Raw genomic sequence first — 23,112 nt, 5'->3', positions numbered from 1 at the left:
TGATCACTAATGTTTTAATTTTTTTTGGTGACCTCACGTGGTTTTGTTAAGTGACAAAATGAATGGATCTGCCAGGAGCAGACTCCTGTTGTGTTTGGCAATCTTTATTTTAACGGATATTTGGCCTTTTGCGGAGGGTTTTGTCAACTCGTAAGGATTTAGTAAAAAGTTTTTAGTGTAGATGTTAATACCGCTCATTTTTAGGCCGAAAATTATAAGCAAAGATGGCAATTTGATTTTTGAGTCTGGAGCCAATCGAAATATCAGCTTTCGCTTAATGGGAACTTCGCGGCTAACGATCAACGAGGAGTACGATGTGATGGAGCTATTGATGGCCACTGGTGGTCCCAAAAAGCGACCCAACGGTCCCAAGGATGAATGGAACACCGGCGAGGATTTCGTGGATGTGCGGGAGCTGGCGGATCAGCTGGCTGATTTTAAGAGACGAGCCTTCGGGGTCAACGGCTTGGATGAAAGGCTGCGAACGCAGCTAAACAGGTGAGAGCATAAAGAGTGTTACAAACCTATTTATAACTCTGAGAATATAGAAGTTCGACTCGGGAATTTTGGGATGCAAGTTCGTTGTCATATCCTTATGTGAAAAAAACATAGATATAGGTTTTATGTTAATAGTTTCAGATACGAAAGTTTCGAATACATATTATAACTAGCCGTAGGATTGTATGTGAAAATTAATTTCATAACATTTATAATTTTCATTATTTTGAAATATGACTTCATAATTCCGTTTCTATTGGGGACAGGACTCGCGGATCGATGGCTCTGTTGCGGCGTTTCCAGACACGACTTAGGGCGGTGGAGAACCGGGTGGATCGTGTCAAGATGATGTTGGAGACGAACAGTTGCGGAAGTGGACCCTGCGAGAACGGAGGAACCTGCTACAACACCTTCAACGGCTTTCGCTGCCAATGCCGGCCGGCCTTCGAGGTGGGTCTACACATTAAATCCCCCTGAGAACCCAGAAAAAAAGGGGAGTATTGGGGGGCGTCTGAAGTGGTACCAAAAACAGATTCTATAGCAACAGTGATCACTAGAGACTTCCACGTATAAGTAGATAACTGATTACTCTGTTTCCTTGTTTTAATGATGCTTATTCATATTCAACATAAATATTTCAAATGTAATTCACCCGCTTTACACGGCGAATTCTTTAGCACACTTTAATACGCCGCGAATTCTTTAGAGAGGGGGAATCACCAAAGGAAATACAAAGCTGTGTTTTTCAGATCTAGGTACTAATATTCAATTTACAATACTAACTAATTACTTTGATTCTTTACTACGTAGGGCACCAAGTGCGAGTTGGACGTCAACGAGTGCGCCCTGTACGAGGGCACCGACCTGGGCTGCCAGAATGGAGGACAGTGCCAGAATCAGTTTGGCTCCTACAGTTGCCTGTGCCAGCCGGGTTGGCATGGGATGCACTGCACCCAGCGCAAGGCCGACTGTTCGCAGTCGAGTGCCTGGGAGCTGTGTGGCCACGGATCCTGCGTTCCCAGCTTCGACGATGCCGGCTACCGTTGCCTCTGTGAGCCGGGTTGGAAGACCAATGGAGTGACTCCCGTTTGTAGCGAGGATGTGGACGAGTGCAGCGATTCGGTGGCCCACAAGCCCTGTTCCACCGGCTGCATCAATCTGCCGGGTAGCTTCACCTGTGCTCCCTGTGCCGCCGGCCTGACAGGAAATGGTATCAGCTGCCGGGATTTGGACGAATGCCAGACGAACAACGGTGGCTGCAGCCTGAATCCCAAGGTCGATTGCATAAACACCTACGGATCGTATCACTGCGGCGAGTGCCCCATCGGTTGGACGGGCGATGGACGGAATTGTGAGAGAAGCGCGGAGGAGTTCGACATCCAGACCGGCCAGCGCCCGAGGAGTTGTCCGGCGAGCAACAATCCCTGCTACCCGACAGCCAGCTGCTTCCTGATCTCAGGCACCGCATCCTGCAGATGTCCGGCGGGCATGGTGGGATCGGGATACGGTCCGAATGGCTGCGTCAATGGAACGACCACGAATTGCTTTGGAAATCCCTGCCTGGTGAGTCGCATTTTGGTCTTAGTCTTTTGGGAACCCATTAAGTTTCAATATGTGGGAGGGAATACCTATAAAATCTTAAGAGTTTTTTAATAACTTCAAATAAGTTATAAAGGTATCTGAACAATAAGACCTTTTTTTATTTTTAAACTATTTCAAATATTTACAAATATTTTAAAATTCTAAGACCTTTTTTTGAGATTATTTGTCTTTAATCTATTAAATGTAGCTTACAACTCATTAACTAGGTATTTAATAAAAATAAATAGGGATACAAAGAAATATAAATTTAGGGAGTTTTTGTTCCAGTTCAATAATGACGTTTTTCTTAATTTAAAAATACACACTAATATTAAATTAAATTTTGCGCGTTTTCTAGTCCTCGTGGTAAACTTAACGTAGGCTTAAAACCATAGGCTTTAAACATATGAAAATGTAAAGCTTATAACCGCCTACCTAAACATGGGGATGAGAAAACAGATCATACATTTTTTAATTTTGATAAATAATAATAAGTATGCATTTAAATAACTCCCATACGATACTTTTAGCTTGGCATGAGGATGAGAAAATAGGTTCAAAGGGTAAAATAACATGTAAAACCTCAAAGACAGATCATAAAGTTTTTTATTTTCCCAAATCAATGCATAAGAAATATATCCATATTATATTCCATTTTTTTTTATAACTTATCATGATGATTTCTAACCCGTCCTTCGTTTGATCCCACAGAACGACGGCATTTGCCTGGATGCCGGACCCTCGAACTTCACCTGCTTGTGCCAGAGTGGGTTCCGTCCGCCGATCTGTGAGCCGGTGCCGAGTCAGTGCGACCGGAAGCCGTGCCAGAACGGAGGACGCTGCCGTCCCACCACGTCCAGCTCCGATGGCTTCGTCTGCCAGTGCCTGCCGGGCTACCGGGGTCGCCGGTGCGAGACGCGCTTCAGCAGCTGCAATGGGATGCTGAGTGCTCCGAGTGGCCGGCTAAGGTATCCGCCGGAGGGCACTGGCTACGAGCACAATGCCCAGTGCGCCTGGGTCATTCGCACCAACGAATCGCTGGTGGTGAATGTAACCTTCAACAGCTTCGATCTGGAGGACTCCACGGAGTGCCGCTTCGATTGGCTGCAGATCAACGATGGCCGATCGGCGGCTGCCCAGATAATTGGACGCTATTGCGGCAACCATCTGCCCCACGGCGGGAACATCATCTCCTCCGGCAATCAACTGTACCTGTGGTTCCGGTCCGACAACTCGACGTCCAAGGAGGGCTTCGATCTCACCTGGACCTCGATGCAGCCGCAGTGCGGCGGTCGGTTGGAGTTCGAGACACACGGCACCCTCGCCTCGCCGGGATCGCCGGGAAATTATCCCAAGAACCGAGACTGCCGGTGGCAACTGGTGGCGCCCACCAACAAGCGCATCAAGCTGACCTTCTTCAGTCTGCAGCTGGAGCAGCACAGCAATTGCAATTTTGATTTTGTGGAGGTGCGATTTTATATTAGATCACTAAATAATCTCTAGTTTCGTTTAACCTCCCATTGGAGTGACTTATAATATCGTAAATTGTCATCTAACTTCCGGATTACAAATGTTTCTTAGCCAACCTCTTGAACGGTTTTTAAATTTGTATTATTTTCTCTTATTTTTCTGCCTTAAAATTATAAATTAAACTTAATTGTTTTGTTAATGAACAGGCTAAAAAAAATGTTAAAGGTACAATTTTTTCAAAAAGTAGAACGATTTCTTTTGTTACTAAGCAAACAGCTGAAAATAAGTACTTTTTAAAATGTTACATTTTCGTAATATGGGTAAATCATTTATTTTTTAATTTAACCCATCTTGAAGATCATTTATTGATTAATCTTTAAAAACACAAATACTGGTTAACTTAAAATACTTTCTACACCACTTTTTGGTTGATGGCTACCCAATGAACTAAAAGTACAAAATACATATTATCAACGAAAATATAATATGTATCTTTAAATGATTAATTTTTGAAAATATCTACAACTCTTTGATCATATGTATATATTTTCCTAAATTAAGAATACTGTTTCAAAAATAATTTTTATATTTCAAGACTTATTATAAACTAAGGGAGTTCTTAATCGGCTTTATTTATTTCAGATCAAGGACACCATTTCCGGACGCGAGCTGGCCAAGTACTGCACCAGCGGAGCGCCGGCGCCGCTGCTTCTGGCCACCCACCTGGCCGAGATCCACTTCCACTCCGATGCGGAGGGCGGCGACACGGGCTTCCAGCTGCACTATTCGGTGGAGGAGCGGGTACCCGGCTGCGGTGGCGTCTATACCGCCAAGCAGGGCACCATTGCCGAATCCTCTACGGCCAATTCTGAGCCAGGAGGTGTTTCCTGCGAGTACGAAATCCATTTGGCCGTGGGCGAGCAGGTTGCCATTCAGTTTGTGCGTCTAGATCTGGAGCCCCAGGACTGCCTGGAGGTGCTGGACGTCACGGACGAGGGCGGCAGTGTGCTGCAGGAGAAGATTTGCGGATCAGATGCGGCACGTTCGAATCCACCAGCCTTCACATCGCAGTTCAATCGCCTCAAGATCAAGTTCTACGCCCGTGCCGGTGCCTTCGAGCTGAACTATCGCATGGCCTGTGATTTCAAGCTGGACGCTGACCAGGGCACGATCACCTCGCCCGGCTATCCCAACATAACCAAGAGCGATCGGATGTGCACCTATACGATAAGAACGGCGGCGAACACGGTGATCAGCTTGAAGAGGATCGATTTTCAGCTTAACAGCGGCGAGGACGATGAAGATCAATCTAGCTGTCTGACCACCAATTTGAGAGTGGGTGCCATATTCAAATATCCACTTCCCGATATTCATTTCCACATATAAATATCTAGATATCCAGATTCAGATATCCATATCCAGATATCCATGTCAAGATATCCATATTCATATACGTATTACTTATTCTACCCCATATCCGCAGATAAACGATGGATTAAACCGCCAGATCCTGGGACCCTACTGCGGCAAGAATCAACCGGCGGAGGACTTTGTCAGCGAGACCAACTACCTGCAGTTCCACCTGACCACGGATGCGTACAGCTCGGGACGTGGCTTCAAGTTCGACTACCGATCCCTGGCCGGCGGAGACGACAAGTGTGGCGGAGTGCACACCCGTTCCGGCGAGCACATCCGACTGCCGACCACGGAGGGTCAATATACCAATGATGCAACTTGCTACTGGGTGATAATGGCTCCGGCCAACAAGGCCATTCGCCTGCACTGGATCAGCTTCGAAATGGAAGAAACACAGGACTGCAGCTTCGACTATGTGGAGATCTACGACAGCCTGTCCGCCCAGTTGGGCGATGACAAGGCCAAGCCGATGGCCAAGTTTTGTGGCACCCGTCTGCCGGAGGATCTGGTCAGCCACTCGCGCCAGCTGGTCATCAAGTTCGCTTCGGACTACAGCGAGTCGGATGGCGGCATGGAATTGACCTACACCTTCGAGGACCGCGACAATTGTGGCGGACACATCCACGCCTCCAGCGGGGAGTTGACCTCCCCGGACTATCCGGCCAACTATTCGTCTGGCTTGCACTGCGATTGGAAGCTGACCGGAGCCATTGGCCATCTGCTGGAGATTCAGGTGGAGAACTTTGAGCTGGAATCGTCGCCCAACTGCACGGCGGACTATCTGGAGATCAGGAATGGGGGCGACGCCGTTTCCCCGCTGATAGGTCGCTTCTGCGGCCAGAGCATACCCACGCGGATACCCAGCTTTAGCCACGAGATGAGACTGATCCTTCACACGGACTCGGCGATCAATGGTCGTGGGTTCCGGCTGCGCTGGCGAGTCTTCGCCCTCGGATGCGGTGGTCAACTGCGCTCCAACATGGGGCTCATCTCCACGCCCAGATACCCGAATAGCTATCCCCACTACTCGCACTGCGAGTGGCGAATAATTCTGCATCCCGGATCGGCCATCTCACTGCTTATCGAAGACATGGACGTGGAATCTTTGAGTAGCTGCTACTACGACAGCGTGAAGATCTACTCGGGAATAAAGATGCCCAACCAGATTCCCGAAAAGGTGCTCTGCGGCGAACAGAAGGACGAACTGATCCAGCTAGAGATGAATGAGGCCACTATAGCTTTTGATTCCGATTCGTCTAATGCCGGCCGAGGATTCCGGATTTCCTTCAAGGCGAATTGCGTGAGGAACCTGACGGCCACCACCGGAACCATAGAGAGTCTGAACTATATGGAACCCTTTATGGAGACCATACCCATCAATTGCAGCTGGACAATCAGGGCGCCCAGGGGCAATCATATTCGCATCGAAGTCTCCCATTTGGAGCGGCACGAGGAGCATATACTGAGTACCCAGATGCCCGGGGGATTGTATATCGTAGACGGCCGACATGTCCAGAAAATAAGCAACCCGATGGCGGTGAATGCCAGTGGCGAGGTGCTGACCGTCGTCCACAATGCCAGCTATGTGAACTTCCAGCTGGACTACCGCATCGATGGCTGCCTGGAGGAGCTGCGCGGCGAGACCGGATCGTTCCAGTCGCCCAACCACCCCAATATGTATCCCAACGACCTGGAGTGCTACTGGCTGATCACGGTCCAGCGTGATAGCGTCGTTGAGCTCACGATCTTCGACATTGATCTTGAGGAGAGCGTCAATTGCACCAAGGATGCGCTATCGGTGAGTTTGGGTATTTGGGAATTGGGGATTGGGTATTGGGTGTCCGAAGTACTAATCCAATGATTTCAGGTGTCCAACCATCAAAACAGTGTGGAGACACACGAACGCCATTGTGGATCCACGGACAAGTTGGTTCTGACCAGTTCCGGACATCGGTTGCACGTGCGTTTCAAATCCGACGGTTCGCACAATGGACGAGGCTTTCAGGCCACCTATCGCACTGTGAAAGCAAGTGAGTAAAACATTTGTGAGCCCAGGACATCTAGAAAACCTAGCTATAAATTTATATTTATACTACTATTTCTAGTATATATTTTTCATAGCATACTTTTGGCCATCTAAACAAATGATTTCTGTGGCAACACCATTTTAACCCAATTGGAAAAATACTTTCTAATTTATATGTGATCACCCAAATCCCTGGACTTTTAACAACACCCTAAAATGTAGCAATACAATTAATATAAATGACTTCTGTTGCATACTTTTAGACACCTTTATAAGTTATTTCTGCAGCCGTATTTACTAGTTCCCATCTTTCATGCCCGCAGCTTGTGGCGGCAAAATCACGGCCCGAAACGGAGTGATCGAATCGCCCAATTATCCGGCGAAGTATCCGCTCCACAGCCATTGCGAGTGGCAGATCGAGGTATCCGCGCACCACCAGATCGTTTTTGAGATGAGTGATATTGAACTCGAGGCGGGCTACAGTTGCAACTGGGATTATGTGGAGGCCTTTGATCTGGCCGAGGACGACACCGACGGTCAGAGGCTGTTCAAGCTCTGCGGCGATAGTGATGAAGATACATCCCTGCTAATGTCTGCCACCAACATGGCAGTGGTGCGCTTCGTCAGCGATGACTCCATCTCCAAGAAGGGCTTCCGGATGCACTTCCACGAGTCATGTGGCCAAACGGTGGGTTTTCAAATAAAATATATTTATATATACATATAATATGTAGCTCAAAATGTCAAATATTCCAAGTATAGGAAAAGGTTTATAGTAATTTGTGTGATACCTATGTAGCACAAAATGTAATGAGTCCCTAAAAACCAAATATCTCAAATATCTCCTCGAAAAATAAGCTAGGTTTATAGTCATTTTTATGATCTACTGATTCTACTGATTATTCTTTAATATGGAATTTTACAGTTTAGGATGCACTTTGCATAGTCTTCTAGATCATTTAATGTTGTATGTTGTATGTTCTTTTTTTTTACATTCAAGCTGTATTTATTTTTATGACCGTAAACCACATTGCAGATCTCCATCGACGACACGGACTTCGAGTATATCCAGATGTCCCGCCAGGCGCCGCGGAACGAGAGCTGCCTGTGGGTCATCCAGTCGCACGAGCCCAACAAGCGTGTCATCTTCACGCCCACCCATATCAAGCTGCGCGACGGGGCCAACCTGCAGTATCCCACGGAGGGCGACTGCCTCCAGGTGGGCGTGAAGATCTACGAGGGTACGGAGGCCAAGGGAACACCGCGTCTCCAGTACTGCCGCTCGCATCCGCCGGCCCTGATCTCCAACGGCCAGGCGCTGACCATCAGTGTGCCCCTTCAGCTGGTCGAGGAGTTCGATGGTCACTACATGACCATGACGACGGCCTGCGGCAGCTTGTATAACGCCCTGGCCGGCAAGTTCACCTCACCGTATTACCCCGCCTCGTATCCACCGAACATCGAGTGCCTGTGGGTGCTGGAAGCCACCGCGGGCAATTCCCTCAGTCTCACACTCGAGTCGATGGACCTGGAGAAGTCGGATGGGTGCAATCGCGATTATCTGGAGGTGCGCGAGGAGTCGGACAGGGGAGAACTCATCGGTGTATATTGCGGCAATGAGGTGCCCGGGGTGATTCACTCGCGCGGCACCATCTGGATGAAGTTCAAGAGCGACGATGACAACGTGGGCGAGGGATTCATGGCGTCCTACAACTATGGTGAGTGCATTTCCCTATTTTAAGCCCCTAATCCTAAAGAATTCGCGGTTTAGTTGTTTTTTTAATGGTTGATTGAAAACTTTTGGTGTCATCCTGAAGAATTCGCGAATGAATTAGTTCAAAAATTAACTACATTTTCTATTCCCATATAGAGCACCACAACGAGCTGAATGGCACCGATGGCATCATTGAGTCGCCGCACTATCCCAGCAAGTTCCAGGATCCGGAACCGTACAGCTGGCGCATCACCGTGGACAAGGAGTACGTGGTGGTGATATCGGTGTTCCATTTGAGGGATATCGACCAGCCGCATTTGCGCTTCTACGATGGCTATTCGGATATTGGAGCTCGCATTGAGATGACCAATACAGACCAGCCGATCATATCCAGCACCAATGTGGTCTACTTCACAGCCAACCGGGGTCCCTTCCGGCTAAGCTGGGAGCGATTGTCCAAGGAGGAACTGCGCTCGAATCGCACCGCGGAAGAGCAGACGCGGCTGTGTGGTAGACAATTGATCACCATCGGTCGCTCGGTCATCGGGTTCCACTCGCCGGGCTATCCGCATGGCTACGAGAACGGTCTGAAGTGTGCCTGGAGCCTGGTGTCCGCGAATTCGGCCATGCATACCGTCCTCACGCTGAGCCAAATCGATCTGGAGCTGTTTGGCGGGGAGAACGAGTGCGTGGCGGATTACGTGCGGGTCTCGAGCAGTAACGATCTCCAGAACTGGTCGGAGCTGAGCAAACTGTGCACCCTGCCCACGGAACCGAGTGCGAGGATCTTCCACGGCCGACCCTATCTCCGGGTTGAGTTCGCCACGGACAGCAGCGTTAACAAGACGGGATTCAATGGCATTGTGCGAACGGTCTGTGGCTCGGAGATCACGGCCAGTCGGGGTCAGGTTAACATCACCGAGGTCCTGCGACTATATTCGCGAACAAGCCAGGATTGTGTGTGGACGATAAGGGTGCGCCAGGGACGGCGGATCAGGATCGATTTCCCCGACTTCCAGTTGGAGAACAATGCGATGGCCGGATCGAATGATTGCCGCAACTTCCTGGTGCTGCGCAATGGCCACGATGAGGATTCACCCTTTTTGGGCCGGGGCAAGTACTGTGAGGATGTCGTCAACGAAGTTCTGAACACCAGCTCGAACACGGCCTATGTGAAGTTCCACTACATGAGTCCACCGCGCTTCCTGCTGACCTTCCGCTTCGAGGAAGTGGGTCATGCCTGCTCCGGCCGCATTCGATTGGCCAGCAGTGCGGATGAGCAAATCATCAGTTCACCCTACTACCCGCACCTACCACATCCACACTCCGAATGCATTTGGATCGTCCAGGCGCCGCCAGACCACCGCATCATGCTGCACTTCGAGGGTGCCTTCGATCTGGTCGAGGCCGTTGGCGAGACCAAGGAGTGCCAACGGGAGTTCGTCCTGGTCAACGATGGCAGCACGGAGCTGAAGCCGGAGATCGGTCGCTATTGCGGCGCCCGCAAGCCGGACACCATTTACTCCAGCGGCAATCAGCTGAGGATCCGCTACTTCACGGATGTCTCGGAGCCACATATGGGCTTCAATGCCAGCCTGCGACTGGCACGATGCGGTGGCTCGTTCCACAGTCCCGAGGGCATTCTGGCCTCACCCGCGCGTGATCTCCTCCAGATCCATGAGGCGGGCAAGCAGCTGGAGGAGTGCGTGTACACCATTGAACTGGAGGCGGGCAGCTCCATCGATCTGCATACCGAATTTATGCAGATACCCCGGCTGGCGAATGGCAGCTGCTCCCAGCGGAATCATCTGCGGCTGGAGGAGATGGACGCCTTTGGGGCGGATGGCGTGGAGAAGATCGCGGACACGATGACAGTGTGCGGCGATGAGCGGCACCATCTGTTGAGCGAGACCAACAAGATCGTCTTCCGGTACCGCTTCCTGGACGGCATTCCGGCGGAAAATGAGGGCTTCCGCATCAAATACAAATCCCTGGGCTCCCGCTGCGGCGAGACCATCCGCGCCAATGTCGGCATCCTGCAGACGCCCGGCTATCCGGTGGGGATTCGCCAGCCCCTGCACTGCGTTTGGCACATTGAGGTGCCCAAGGGCTCGCGGGTGCGTCTGGAGATCCTGGACTTCAACACAGGCGTCTCCCCTGCCTGGGGCTTTGACTATGGCGGCGGCAGCTTCCGGGGTCGCCTCACTGTGGCCAACGACTTCAAGATGCAGTCCCTCCTGGGGCGCTATAACAGCGATCCGCCCGCAGTGGTGGTGTCCTCGGACAACACCATGGGCATCGATGTCTTCCTTCTGCCCGTTTCCGAGAGCCACGGGATCAAGCTGCGGTTCAGTGCCTACGGCTTCAGCACCTGCCAGCGGAATGCCATTGAGCGGGACGTGGCCAAGGAGATGCAGTTCCAGCGCCTCAATGCCAGCGATCCGGTGCACTGCAGCTACAAAATCGAGCCGGCGGCCAATAGTACCATCCTGATTCAGGTGAGTGTGTGATCGTAAGGGGTTATCGGCTATGTAACACAAATAAACTCACTTCGCAACCTTCCTTCCAGGTGAAGGAGTACAACACCACCTCCCCGATGATGCGGAACTCGAATCTCTGCGCCCTGCTCTCGCCGCTCAAGCTGAGCCGAGTGGACCAGGAGGACCATCTGGCGCAGCGCATCCTCTGCGACTACCAGGCACCCACGCCGGGCAAGCCCCTGCCCTCCGTCAGGGTACCCTTCCCCATTCAACTGGTGGTCTCGGCCTCCGCCCGCAACTCGTTGGCCAATCTCGTGCTGGGCTACAACATGCAGGCCTGCGGCGGAGTCTTCATCCTGGAGCCGGGTGACAATATGACGCTGCGACAGCCATCCGGAATGGAAGCGATCCAGGGGGCCATCGACTGTGCCTGGTCCATTGGACCCTATGTAGATGCTAGTGGCGACGACGAGGTGGAGCCCCAGGACATCCAGCTGGAGGTGACGCTGCACGATGTCAATCTGCCCACTCCGTCTCCGGCGGCGGGATCAACGGAACTCCCCTGCCTGCATCACTATCTAAAGGTACGTATGCATGAAAACCACTTTAAATGTCATTCCTAGGTGTCTAAAAGTATGCAACAATATATTTGAAACTCAGAAGTACAATGAATTCATTCACTGCATACTTTTGGACACCTTTACAAAGTGTGTCCCGAAGTGATTTCAAAACCGTAGTGTTTGAATATATTTAGATATTTTGAAACCACATGTAAATGTACATTTAGGTGTCTAAAAGTATGCAACAATATTATCTAAGCTCAGAAGAACAATGAATTCATTCAGAAAGACAACTATTCTTTATTTGCTGAATGCTTTTGGACACCTAAAATTACATTTAAAAGTGATTGCAAAGACCTAGTGATATAAGCTTTATATATTATAGGTGTCTAAAAGTAGGCAACAATATATTTTATACTCAGGAGTGCAATGAATTCATTCGCTGCACACTCTCAGATACCCAATGTGATTAGAACCCTAGTGATTTGAAATATTTATATGTATATTACCCATACCCTTACTAATCCCTCTACCCCTGCGCAGGTGTACAATGGACCCGATCAGAACTCGCCCTCGCTGGGATCCTTCTGCAACCAGGCCACCCCTGTGAACGTGGTGGTGGAGCGAGGCCTCTTCTTCGAATACCACTCCGACAGCTTCTCCCCCAACGCCACGTTCAATGTGTCCATCAAATACGGATCGGGATGCGGTGGCAAGCTGACGTATCCGTATCGCCACATCGATTTCGACGAGCAATACAAGAACAATGTGGAGTGCATCTGGGAGGTGGAGGCGGCGTCGGGCTATCACATCGGTCTCACCTTCCACCGGCGCTTCTACATCGAAGACAGCCCCGGCTGCACCAAGGACTATCTGCTCGTCCAGCAGCGCAACGAGTCCTCTGGCAACTGGACCGATCTCTCAAGGATCTGCGGTCGTGTTCCGCCGGCGATGATCAACACCACGTCGCCGTACCTGCGGCTAATCTTCCGCTCCGATGGCGATGTGGTGGCCGATGGCTTCCTGGCCACGTTCGAGAGGAACTGCGGTGGCCTCCTGTACGCCGACGATGAAGAACAGGATCTGACCAGTCCGGGCTTTCCGGTATCATACGAGAAGAATCTACAGTGCAACTGGACTATTGTGCCCAGGGATCCCTCAATGGCCGGCGGTGTCCTGGTCAGCTTTACGCAATTCGACCTGGAACACGCACCCATATCCGCGTGTCTGTTCGACAATGTCTCGATAACCACCACGGACGAGAACTCGAATACGGAACGGTCCATTATCTGCGGCGTAAAGCATAACCACGAGTACAGGGCCAAGAAATCCATCAATATAGTGCTCAAAACGGACAGCAGCTACTCCGGGCGGGGATTCTCGTTGCGCTACACTAGCCGCCTTTGCGGTGGAGTTATCGCCCAAAATTCGGTGGTGCAATCACCCAGGCAGCATACGGATAACAACATGCCACCCGGAAGCGATTGCTATTGGAACCTGACCGCACCCGCTGGCAACAAGTTCACCATTAAGTTCGAACTGCTCGACTTCGAGGCCAATGGGAATTGTGCCTACGATGGCGTCGAGGTCTTCTCCGGATCGATTCCGGACGAGCGTCAGAGGCGCGGTCGCTTTTGCGGCCGCATGAACGAGGATCTGCCGGTGATCAGCATCCCGCAGGAGCGGGGCATCATACACAGCTTCTCGGATGGGCGGGATCCTTCGAGGGGATTCCGTGCCCTGGTTCGCATGATGCCAAACTGCGACGAGAACATCTCGCTGAACGGATCCTCGCGCTATGTCTTTAGCAAGTTCCACAGGCCTGGGGGCTATGAGGCCAGTCTGGATTGCCATATCGTTTTCCGGGTGAACCCGGATCAGCAGATTAGCCTGCAGTTCAGCAACTTCCATGTGGAACAGTCGGATGGCTGCGTCAAGGATTACGTGGAGTTGCGCGATGGCGCCGGACCCTTTGCCGATCTCATCGGACGTTTCTGCGGCCAGGATCAGCCGCCCAGCCTGGGCTCCTCCAGGCACACGCTCTTCCTGCGCTTCGTCACCAATGAGATGGTGGCTGATACCGGCTTCGAGGTGACCATCAATGCGGTTCCCCGACTGTGCGGCAGTTCGGTGATTACCTTGGGCTCGGACGGACGCAAGGAGGTCAACATTGACTCGCCGCCAAGGACGCCGGGTGGAAATTACGCCAATGGAGTGGCCTGCTTCTGGAAAATTGTGGGTGATCAGCCACTTAGGATTAGCTTCGTCAACTTTGATCTACATGGACCCGATGCCAACGGAAGCTGTGTGGATGACTACCTGAAGATCTACAATAGTGAGGTGATTAAAGTTGAAGCCTAAACAAAAACATATATTGGTGATAGCCTACTACCTACGTGTGTAGAATCTCCATTATCAGCAAAAAGTAATGAATGGTGACCCAAATTTTTTTTTTTTTAATATTTGTAAAGGAAATGCCGCTAGTACCGAAATTTGTATCAATTGGTATGAGATTTTTACAAGTTTCTCGTCTAATTCTCTAAAAATCTGAGTTAGAAATGTTCTAAGTTAGCGAAGGTGACCCAAAACATGACTTACGCATCATCCATCAGCGAAAAGAAATGATTGGTTACCCAAATTGTTTGATTTTTTAATATTTGTAATTGCAAAGCGCTTAAATCAGATAAGTTTATCAATCAAAACAAGATTCTACAAGTTTTCGGTGTAATTCTAAGTTAGCGAAGGTGACCCAAAACATAACTTACAGGTCCCGTAACTTGACCCACAATTTGATCACTGTTGTGATCTACTTTTCCATTTCTTTTTAAATATTTTTTAAGGGAATGTGACCCAAAATGTAACTTATAGATCCAATAACTAGACCCTTAACATGATTCCGGTTTAAAAATGCTGATTTGCCTAACTGCTTATCCTCGTTGCTATCATTTATCCAGGACGCCGAACAGGTGGAGCTGGGCTATGGCAGCGAGTTGGTCTTCAATGGCCAGACGTCTGGACAGGATCACTTCGACTACGCCACCGAACACGTGTACTGTGGCAACGTCAAGCCGGACACCTATCACTCCAAGGCCAACGAGGTGTACCTGAAGTTCCGGTCGAAGGGTTTGGAGCAGCGTGCCGGATTCCAGCTGCGGGTCATCCTGAACTCCAACGCCGACCGCCACTACGATGGGCTGCAGGGACGGATACATCTATCGCAGACGATCGATAGCGATATCACGATCCGGGCACCCGTCAATCACACTTTGAGTTTGTACTACACCGAAGTGATCTTCGGCTCCTACGACTGCCAAACTGAGAATTTGGAAGTTTACGACAGGACAAACAAATCGTTGCAGCGCATCTGCTCCTTTGTGGATGCGGGCAAAAGTCTGTTCAGCAATTCCGATGAGCTGCGGCTGCACATGAAGACCGGTTCGTTTTTGACCTCGCTGGATCTCACCTATTTGGCCAGTCCGGTGGAGAAGGGACCCGGATGCGGGGGACAGTTCTACAACATCGAGGGCATCTTCGCCAACCCCTTCTATCCGGCCAATGTGCGGAATAACTCCGAGTGCCAGTGGATCGTCCGGGTGCCCAGCAACAATAAAGTTTTTCTCACTTTTGAAGGTGAGTTGTGAAACCCATATATTATATTATAATGGGTTTCCACCATTTGCATTTGTCGAATTTTTTCCAGTTTTTAATCTGGGCTCCAAGACCACCTGTCACACCGACTACCTCCAGATTCTGGAAAATGACGAGGCTGGGGAGGAACTCGAAGTGAGGCGCTTCTGTGGCGAGGACACCCCGAAGTACTACAAGAGCCAGCGCAGCCAAGTGGTGGTCCGCTTCCACAAGACGGTCAACTACGATGGCATCGGCTGGGTGATACGCTTCGCCGGGGTCTACTCCAACTACCAGATACCCCGATACTTGATGGGCGGTTGAGTCCCATTCTAAATACGTATTATTGTATAGAATATATCTGAATAAATCGAATTTTTTTCAGTCCTACAAATAGCAGCTGAATATAACTAAATATCCTTCCCAATATTTTAAGTGGCTTGTTAGAGTTTCATCATTCATTATTGAATTTAAATCGGTAGGGACGAAAAAAGGCTTAAGCAAACACTTATTTAAGTTTTATTGATGAATATTTGTTAGAGACTATCACAATAATACGCTTTTTATTAAAAAATCACAGCTTAAGGCTTTCTTTTTGAATTCTTATTTGCGCCAAATATTTTTAGTACATCAGGGATGATGTTGAGATATATCGGCAGCTCTACAGTCATCGTGCTTATCGATTGCTAGAAAGCGCCATTTTTTTGTAAAGCGTTTGATAGGTTTGACCGGAACTCCACGCGGCTGTGTTTTAAACTAACAGAGAAATATTGAATTATAAGCTGTTATTCGTTAGAATCATGGATCAGAATTCTCCGAATAGGATTGCCCCAACTTTTCTGGGAAATCAAGGCGAATCCGCCAGTAAGGAGGTACATGAGAAAAATTCGCCGAGTTTTAACTTTAAGGCAACCGAGGAGGAGCTCAAGTTCGTGCGCGAATCTAGGGCTACGAAGCAACCCCTGGGCATCCTCCAGGAGATGCTATCCCGACGCGGCATCGTCCTCAACTATGATATTGTCCATACTGAAGTCGCAGCCGGTCACGTGCTGAACTACTGGTATCGCGTCTTCTTCATGGAGAGGGAACTTCCATATTTCGCTTTGGGTACTGGACGCTCTAAAAAAGCCGCCAAGCATGATGCGGCAGGAAACCTCACCGAACTAATATGTGGATCGCCTAGAAGTGGCCCAAATTCAGAGTAAGTAGACCAAAAGGTATTCCCACCTTTACGTAGCTCGCGTTTCTTCGGTTTCTCATGAGTCTAGTTATTCCAGGAAATGAGGTTAGCTCTTGAGAACCGTTTATTTCTTGGAATTCAACTTAAGACCTTTATTCCAAAATATTGGTGACTATTTTAATGTTTTGTTTAAGTGCAGTCTGATCTAAAACAGTGGTCGGCACACACATACCATCACAAGTTTGCCTTGCGTTAGTGTGAGTGTAAAAACACGAAAATGGCGCGCAGCGCTCTGTAGCCTGACGTTTCTCTGTTTTGCACTGAGAATCTTTGCCGCAGCAGCAAAAAAGCGCGCCGAAGCTGATAGAAAAAAGACCCGAAGACCCTTGCCGAAGTCATACGAACATCTACGTTATACGTAAGCGAGCAGAGGATGGGCAGAACACTTCCCTATGCTCACTACATAGATAGGCCGCTGCCGACCCCTGATCTAAAATATTGTTTAATTACAATTACATATAAAAAATGTACGCAAATATTGTGGGATTTTAAGGGAACAATCAAAGGGGATTTCCCTAGTCTGACCTAAAATATTATGTTTAATTATAATTACATATAAAAAATGTACGCAAATATTGTCGGATTTTAAGGGAACAATCAAAGGGAAATCCACCTTTCCATAGCTTTCGTTGCTCTGGTTAGTTCTTGAGAACCGTTCATTTCTTGGAATTTAACTTTAAGACTTACTCTTATGCCGAAACATTGGTGACATTTTCGTAGACAAATGTCTGCTAGTCTAAAATATTTGATTTCTAATATTGATAAATATTTTGAAGTCATATATGTAAAGGTGCTTAACCGAAAAAAAATTATTACTTCTTGTACGGGCTAATACCAATTTGTTAGGATCTCAGAAAAACCAAAAAATAAATATCCGACAACTACTAATGATATTATGGGCGAAATCGAAAGATCTAAGCATACAATAATTGTTAATTTTGAATATCAGATAAACAGGTATTTTGTTTTTTTTCTTTCAGTGTCCTCGATGATGCTCATTCTATCCGCCGGCTGAACGAGTTGTGTATAGGACGCCGCTGGCCACCGCCGGAGTATGACTTTGAAGCTAGTCGCCCCGAGGACCACTACCACACGGTCGCTTGCTCGGTCCTCGAATATCGCGAGGAGGCCAAGGCTTTTACCAAGAAACAGGGCAAGCGTTTGGCCGCAAAACAAATGTGCGACCGTCTGCTGCAGGAGCCCGTTTCTTCCGAGGAAGTTCAACAGATTGATGATGGGGTACTGAACGTGGAAGAGTGGATACCGAAACCCCGATTGGGAGAGAAACTGATGCCGAAACCCGAAATGGGAAATAAACTGATGAATATTCAGGAGACCTGCCTGAAGAACACCAAGATTGAACACAAGAAACTTTTAGACGAGGTCGCTGCGGAGAATGGATATAATATCACCTACGTGGATATCGACGAGGCCTCCTTCACTGGGAAATTTCAGTGCCTGGTCGTGATATCCACGTCGCCAGTGGGAATATGTCCCGGCACTGGGGCTTCGGTTGAAGAAGCCCAGTCGAATGCCGCCCAGAATAGCCTGGAATACATGAAGATACTCACCCAAAAGGGGGAGAGTATTGAGCAAGCGATTGCCAAGTTAAACTAAGATATTTCTCCCTTGATACAACTTTTTTTTTTTCCAAATATGTAAGAATTAACTAATTCTCTCGACCGAAAGTCTACACAAATTTGAAGCTTTCTGGTTGTACATGTATTCTAAGAATGTGAAAAATGTCATAAAGTACCCATGTATTTGAAAAACGTAGATTCGCTTTGCTTATGCTCAAAACTACCAACATTTAAAGCCCTATGTTTAATAAATGCGAATAAACTGAATGTAAAAAAGTGGGAACATCCTATTTTGCTTTAACTATATGCATATGTCAATATATTTGTTCCTCCCAAATACAGTTACTTTCTGATTTATTTTGTTTAAAATTGTTAAAAGCTTTTTAAATGTTTCTTTTTGACACAGAACTCAAATTTTTTACACATTTGTTAATATTTGATAGAAGTATGTCTTTTGGATAAATCGGTTCCGTCGTCCACAAGCTTATAAAGCTTTAGGTCTTATCATCATTTCGACGAAGGTAAGTGATATTTGGTAGTTGTAGGACTGCCAGGAGCCCCAAAAAATGCCATATGATCCTTGGTCTTCCCTTTGACCATCTTTATAGAATTGTCCATTCAGGGAACTGTAATTTTAAATGGTTGAAGTAGTAGTTTAATTTTAATTTAATATCTTTACCTTTTTGCACAGTCCTTGAACCACCATCCTCCACCGTGACTTCTAGCGCAATTATTGTCGTTATCAAATGTACTGAACTTGCATTTCTTGTGGTATTCTAATGAATCTCCGACTGTGCCAGAGATCTTTCCCAAAGTTTTAAGTTCGTATGATTCGTTTTCATTGCCTAATTTGAAGTCATTATAATGAGCGTAGCCGGTGGATCCATTAACTTTCCGAAGGGTAATGTAAAGTTCATGCGGTCGAGACTCCGTTAGCAAGTGAATTTTTTCTAGCCCAATAAAAAATTCGCCTTTAATGTCCCCGAACCCATTTTTATACTCCTCCCAGGTTCGATTAAAGTCCACGGATCCGTCGAAACGTCTCTGAATTACCGTCCATCCCGAGGCAAGTGAAACACATGGCACTTTAAAGGGTTCCATACCATGCGGCTTTACCTGGTAAATGCCATTCGGAACGCCACTGGGACATGTTTCTGGAAAATGTTCGTCTTGTTCGACTCTTTCAGACATCGTTTTCGTAAAAGATTTGATATAAGTACTTAGTTCGGAGATAGTTTTTCCCTCGTCCGCTCTTTCGGATATGGTTTTTTTAAGAGATTCGATATGATTCCTTAGGTCTGAAATCTGATGCTCAGACATGAACAACTGATTCTTCAAGCCTTCGATAGTTGCTGTCATTGTATTTATTTTTCTGTTCAACTCGGCGTTCTCATCAACGGCTTGTTTCAGCTCCGCAAAATGCTCAAAAATATGTGATAAGGCAGAAAAACAATATTCGTTACATTTCTTCTCATTTGAATTTATATGAGCCAAATCTGCACCGGAACGAGATACCAGCAATAAAGTCAAAGACGACACAAAAACTAAAAAAATTCGCGTCTTCATTGTGTTAAGCACCACCATCGACTCAGAACTGATTTTATATTGACGATTCCTATAATATTTATATATTGTTGATAACATATACATAATTAACAAATGTACATACATATATGGAAGAAGAGTCAACGAAACTTGAGATAAGAAAACATTTTTTCTTACCCTCCGGCTGAAAATTATTTTATAAATAAGGTAATATATAATATGTACGTGCTATGAAAGAAATGTATGATGAAATGTAATCCCCAGGAAAACGTATTACCATAAAACAATTTCAACGGATCCGTTTTGTAAAGTTGCATACAGATACATTAGGCTGCTTATTTTAGTTAAGTTCAAGAGTAAGTATTCAGAAAAACATTATGGGCTTTGTAAATGCGGGCTAGAGATTAAAAATTATGAAAAATGTGGAATTCAGCATCAACAGCCAACATAAGGCTCGAAACTATTAATCAAAATCATGTTTTTTAACGTTTAAATAATATTAAACTAGTGTAAATGTAATATCAATGAAATTAACAACGGGCCACGTCATCGGTAATGTTAAAATAAAAAGTATACCCTCGGTGGGTGTTAATATATCCCAATTATTTATACATACATACATAAAAATAACCTAGGCGTTATGGTTATTCCAGAACTGGACATTTGGAGGCAGTACATACATACACAGATAACATTAAACTGGTATTTTTTAATTATTTTAAAAATTAAATTATAATTTCATCTCCCATTCTACATTCAGGTATTTGACTATAAGAACTATAAATAAAAAAATTAAATTTAAAAATATAATTATTAGAAAAAAAACTGTTGATGATATATATCGCACTCGAAACGTTTACCAACACCTACTCTAAGTGCCGATAACGATATAGGCCTATCGCAGAACTATCAGTCAATCCGATATCGATGACAATAATCGAATTGTGTGTTCGCACATTTTACAAATATTATTCAATTTTTACGCATTTCCGCTATGTTGTTGCCGCCAGATCGTTTGGAGCACTATAAAACCAGTTTGGAGCAACAGCTGAAGCGTTTGGCCAGCAGCATAAGGAGTTATTTGGTGCTAAAAGCAGCTGACACATCTGAATTGTCGAATCGAGCGAATCGCTTGTGGGAATTGAGTCAACGCTATCGACTGGTCAAGGGGTAAATACTATTTTATCAATTTAAACAAGGCTAATATGTTTTCTTAATGCAGTACCAATCAAGCTGCCACTTTCGCCCTGCTCGCTGTGTGCCAGGATGTTTACCAAAACCTTCAGGACAGCATGTAAGTGGTCTAATCCCCGCCAGAAATCTCTCTGATTTCGTTTACTTTCCATTTAACAGATTGAAACTAGATTTAGAACTGGATCAGATATCCGCCCAAGTAGCCGACTTCGAGATCGAGTGCCTGCAACTCGGTCAAGAGCAAAGCCAATGCAAAACGCCCACAAATTTAACAGAATTCCGTAATTTCCTGGAGGAATCCCTCAAGCTGCTGCAGAATCAGGTCAAATATCTGGAGCTCCATCTTCGCCAGCTGCAACCCAAGTTCTTGGCCCCGGAATCCTCACTGGAGGCCTTCAGATCCGATCTTCAGCTTCCCGAACACGCAGAGGCACGAATTTTTCTTGGACTGGCCAAAATCGAGAGATTGACCAGTTTTCCACTGATTTTGTAATGATAAAAGGGTTGTTCTTGCTAATAACTAAAGGAATACAGCACATTACTTGAATCTAGTTGTAAACCATTAGTAAGAAGTTTTTTGGTTTGGTTTTAATATTATCATTATCTTCCCTGTAAAACAAAATAATTTTCTCAAAATTCCTTTTTTATATTTAAGTAATTTTTAAGAGATATTGCCCTTTTTTGTGAGTTGACTTTATATAAAGCTGGCTGTATCAATCCTCAATTTATTGTTGAAACCATTAGATATCAACCGCACTTAACATTAATTCTACAAACTGAATTTTTAAATGCTTTTGTTTTGGGTGAAAAAAGAACTTTGTTCCACAATCGTATTCAAATATAGTTTTATACAGATTTATGGGAGAGAATTAAGTTTTATCCAATGCAATTTACAAAAATCTAACGTTAAATATAATAAAAGGCTTGCAATTTTTAAGGGCAAGTGGAAAAGAAATATTTGAATATTTATATCTATACTTTTTCACTGGTGTTCGTAATAAAAACATTTTTTGTTTTAGGTATTAAACTACCTTTTGTTCGCTAAATGAAAACCACTTAAAACTTTTAAAAATGATTTTAAGGAAATTGCAAGCATTCAATTCAAAGGAAGTCTACTTTTTTGGGAAAATCATTTACAACAAATTCCTCCATGTGTTTATAGCGATTTAAAGCCATCCACTATAGCTGCATTTTTTGTTGATCTTGGGGAAACCATTTTGTTAAATGGCAGGTCAAGCGTAGATTTTCCGGGGAAATCGCTAGCAGGTCATGGACCACTGGCTTTTCTTGCTATTTTTCACTGAGCACTCAACAAAAACACAAAAAAAAAAAAGGGAGGTCCAATAAATGAAACCAAAACACACCTTTGACTGGTATTCTTTTCGTAGAATGGCGCTCCAATGCTCTCGAGATTTATTTAAAACACATTTTGGCTGTTTTCAGGCGAATTGGTTGTGTATTTTCATTTGTTTATAACGAATATGCAGCAGCCTCCCGCGGATTTCCTTGCGTTGTCTCCATCCGCCTCCGCAAAATTAAAAAGCCGCGTGCAAAAACAGTGTGTAAGAAGGTTCTGTGGGAATGAAAGGGAATTCGGGTTAGCAAAGATAGCACTTGGATATATTTCAGATGACCGACTTACCCTCTCGAGTGGGTCGCCAATCGGAATTAGCGCAGCCTCCTGGCCTCGCGTTCAGACTCCAAAAGGGTCAGGATGTCGCCCTCGCGAACGGGTCCCTTCACGTTCCGGATGATCTGGCGGTTCTGCTCGCCGAGGAACTCCACCTTCACCTGCGTACACTGGCCCTGGGAGCCGGTGCGGCCCAGAACCTTCATCACGCGTGCCCACACAACTGGTTTGTCCATGTTAAATCGCTAAATTCGCAGAGAATTCACGTGCAAGTTGCGCTTCAATTGACAGCCGCAAGCAAAAAGGAAGTTGGCCAGTTATCGGTGCGGCGACGTGAAGTTGGCTGCGCTGCGGGCGACGCGATAGGTGCGATTAACGGCGCTGCCACCTATCGATTGCGGGGGCTGGGCCTGGCTATTAAATAGCTAAAAACATTCGTTCTTAGAACTTGAATATTTGTTTATTTAAGTTGTGTTAACCTAATCAAGTCTTGGTGAATAATTTTATTACATTTTCCTTACCTTCTTCTATTAAATCCTCAGCCATAGACT

General features: G+C 46.5%; 5 protein-coding genes across 5 annotated transcripts; 3 read left to right on the top strand and 2 right to left on the bottom strand.

The window, feature by feature from the left end:
• The first annotated feature begins 58 nt into the window (after window positions 1-58).
• LOC119558108 (cubilin homolog) lies at window positions 59-15,766 on the top strand. Its single transcript, XM_037871333.1, has 15 exons — window positions 59-150; window positions 205-498; window positions 765-948; window positions 1,309-2,061; window positions 2,791-3,546; window positions 4,192-4,884; window positions 5,033-6,763; window positions 6,833-6,995; window positions 7,315-7,679; window positions 8,028-8,709; window positions 8,862-11,203; window positions 11,275-11,769; window positions 12,289-14,085; window positions 14,700-15,375; window positions 15,446-15,766. Exons 1-15 carry the CDS (start codon window positions 59-61, stop codon window positions 15,694-15,696), a joined length of 11,274 nt encoding a protein of 3,757 aa, XP_037727261.1. The 3' UTR covers window positions 15,697-15,766.
• Window positions 15,767-16,121: 355 nt separating this feature from the next.
• On the top strand, window positions 16,122-18,411 carry LOC119557351 (interferon-inducible double-stranded RNA-dependent protein kinase activator A homolog). The gene is made up of 2 exons (XM_037870087.1): window positions 16,122-16,573; window positions 17,593-18,411. The coding sequence occupies exons 1-2, from the start codon at window positions 16,173-16,175 to the stop codon at window positions 18,227-18,229; spliced, it is 1,038 nt and encodes a 345-aa protein (XP_037726015.1). The 5' UTR covers window positions 16,122-16,172; the 3' UTR covers window positions 18,230-18,411.
• A 107-nt stretch (window positions 18,412-18,518) lies between these two features.
• Window positions 18,519-19,774, bottom strand: LOC119556523 (fibrinogen-like protein 1). Its single transcript, XM_037868799.1, has 2 exons — window positions 18,872-19,774; window positions 18,519-18,818 (listed from the first exon to the last, which is right to left on the bottom strand). Exons 1-2 carry the CDS (start codon window positions 19,756-19,758, stop codon window positions 18,677-18,679), a joined length of 1,029 nt encoding a protein of 342 aa, XP_037724727.1. The 5' UTR covers window positions 19,759-19,774; the 3' UTR covers window positions 18,519-18,676.
• Window positions 19,775-20,648: 874 nt separating this feature from the next.
• LOC119557677 lies at window positions 20,649-21,490 on the top strand. The gene is made up of 3 exons (XM_037870546.1): window positions 20,649-20,907; window positions 20,960-21,031; window positions 21,091-21,490. Exons 1-3 carry the CDS (start codon window positions 20,732-20,734, stop codon window positions 21,422-21,424), a joined length of 582 nt encoding a protein of 193 aa, XP_037726474.1. The 5' UTR covers window positions 20,649-20,731; the 3' UTR covers window positions 21,425-21,490.
• Window positions 21,491-22,364: 874 nt separating this feature from the next.
• LOC119557678 (40S ribosomal protein S28) lies at window positions 22,365-22,872 on the bottom strand. The gene is made up of 2 exons (XM_037870547.1): window positions 22,574-22,872; window positions 22,365-22,504 (listed from the first exon to the last, which is right to left on the bottom strand). The coding sequence occupies exon 1, from the start codon at window positions 22,795-22,797 to the stop codon at window positions 22,600-22,602; it is 198 nt and encodes a 65-aa protein (XP_037726475.1). The 5' UTR covers window positions 22,798-22,872; the 3' UTR covers window positions 22,365-22,504; window positions 22,574-22,599.
• Window positions 22,873-23,112: the final 240 nt, after the last annotated feature.

The sequence above is a fragment of the Drosophila subpulchrella genome, chromosome X (assembly GCF_014743375.2).
Source record: "Drosophila subpulchrella strain 33 F10 #4 breed RU33 chromosome X, RU_Dsub_v1.1 Primary Assembly, whole genome shotgun sequence".
Taxonomy (NCBI): domain Eukaryota; kingdom Metazoa; phylum Arthropoda; class Insecta; order Diptera; family Drosophilidae; genus Drosophila; species Drosophila subpulchrella.
This window is presented reverse-complemented; position numbering and strand designations above follow the sequence as displayed.

Bases quoted from the DNA above. Each gene is read 5' to 3' on its own strand.
- LOC119557677 (XM_037870546.1), top strand. From the start codon at position 20,732: ATGTTGTTGCCGCCAGATCGTTTGGAGCACTATAAAACCAGTTTGGAG. The intron at 20,908-20,959 runs GTAAATACTATT...TTCTTAATGCAG, and splicing joins CGCTATCGACTGGTCAAGGG to TACCAATCAAGCTGCCACTT. The intron at 21,032-21,090 runs GTAAGTGGTCTA...TCCATTTAACAG, and splicing joins CAAAACCTTCAGGACAGCAT to ATTGAAACTAGATTTAGAAC.
- LOC119556523 (XM_037868799.1), bottom strand. From the start codon at position 19,758: ATGAAGACGCGAATTTTTTTAGTTTTTGTGTCGTCTTTGACTTTATTG. The intron at 18,819-18,871 runs GTAAAGATATTA...TTAAAATTACAG, and splicing joins TTCAAGGACTGTGCAAAAAG to TTCCCTGAATGGACAATTCT.
- LOC119557351 (XM_037870087.1), top strand. From the start codon at position 16,173: ATGGATCAGAATTCTCCGAATAGGATTGCCCCAACTTTTCTGGGAAAT. The intron at 16,574-17,592 runs GTAAGTAGACCA...TTTTTCTTTCAG, and splicing joins AGAAGTGGCCCAAATTCAGA to TGTCCTCGATGATGCTCATT.
- LOC119557678 (XM_037870547.1), bottom strand. From the start codon at position 22,797: ATGGACAAACCAGTTGTGTGGGCACGCGTGATGAAGGTTCTGGGCCGC.
- LOC119558108 (XM_037871333.1), top strand. From the start codon at position 59: ATGAATGGATCTGCCAGGAGCAGACTCCTGTTGTGTTTGGCAATCTTT. The intron at 949-1,308 runs GTGGGTCTACAC...TTTACTACGTAG, and splicing joins AATGCCGGCCGGCCTTCGAG to GGCACCAAGTGCGAGTTGGA. The intron at 7,680-8,027 runs GTGGGTTTTCAA...ACCACATTGCAG, and splicing joins ACGAGTCATGTGGCCAAACG to ATCTCCATCGACGACACGGA.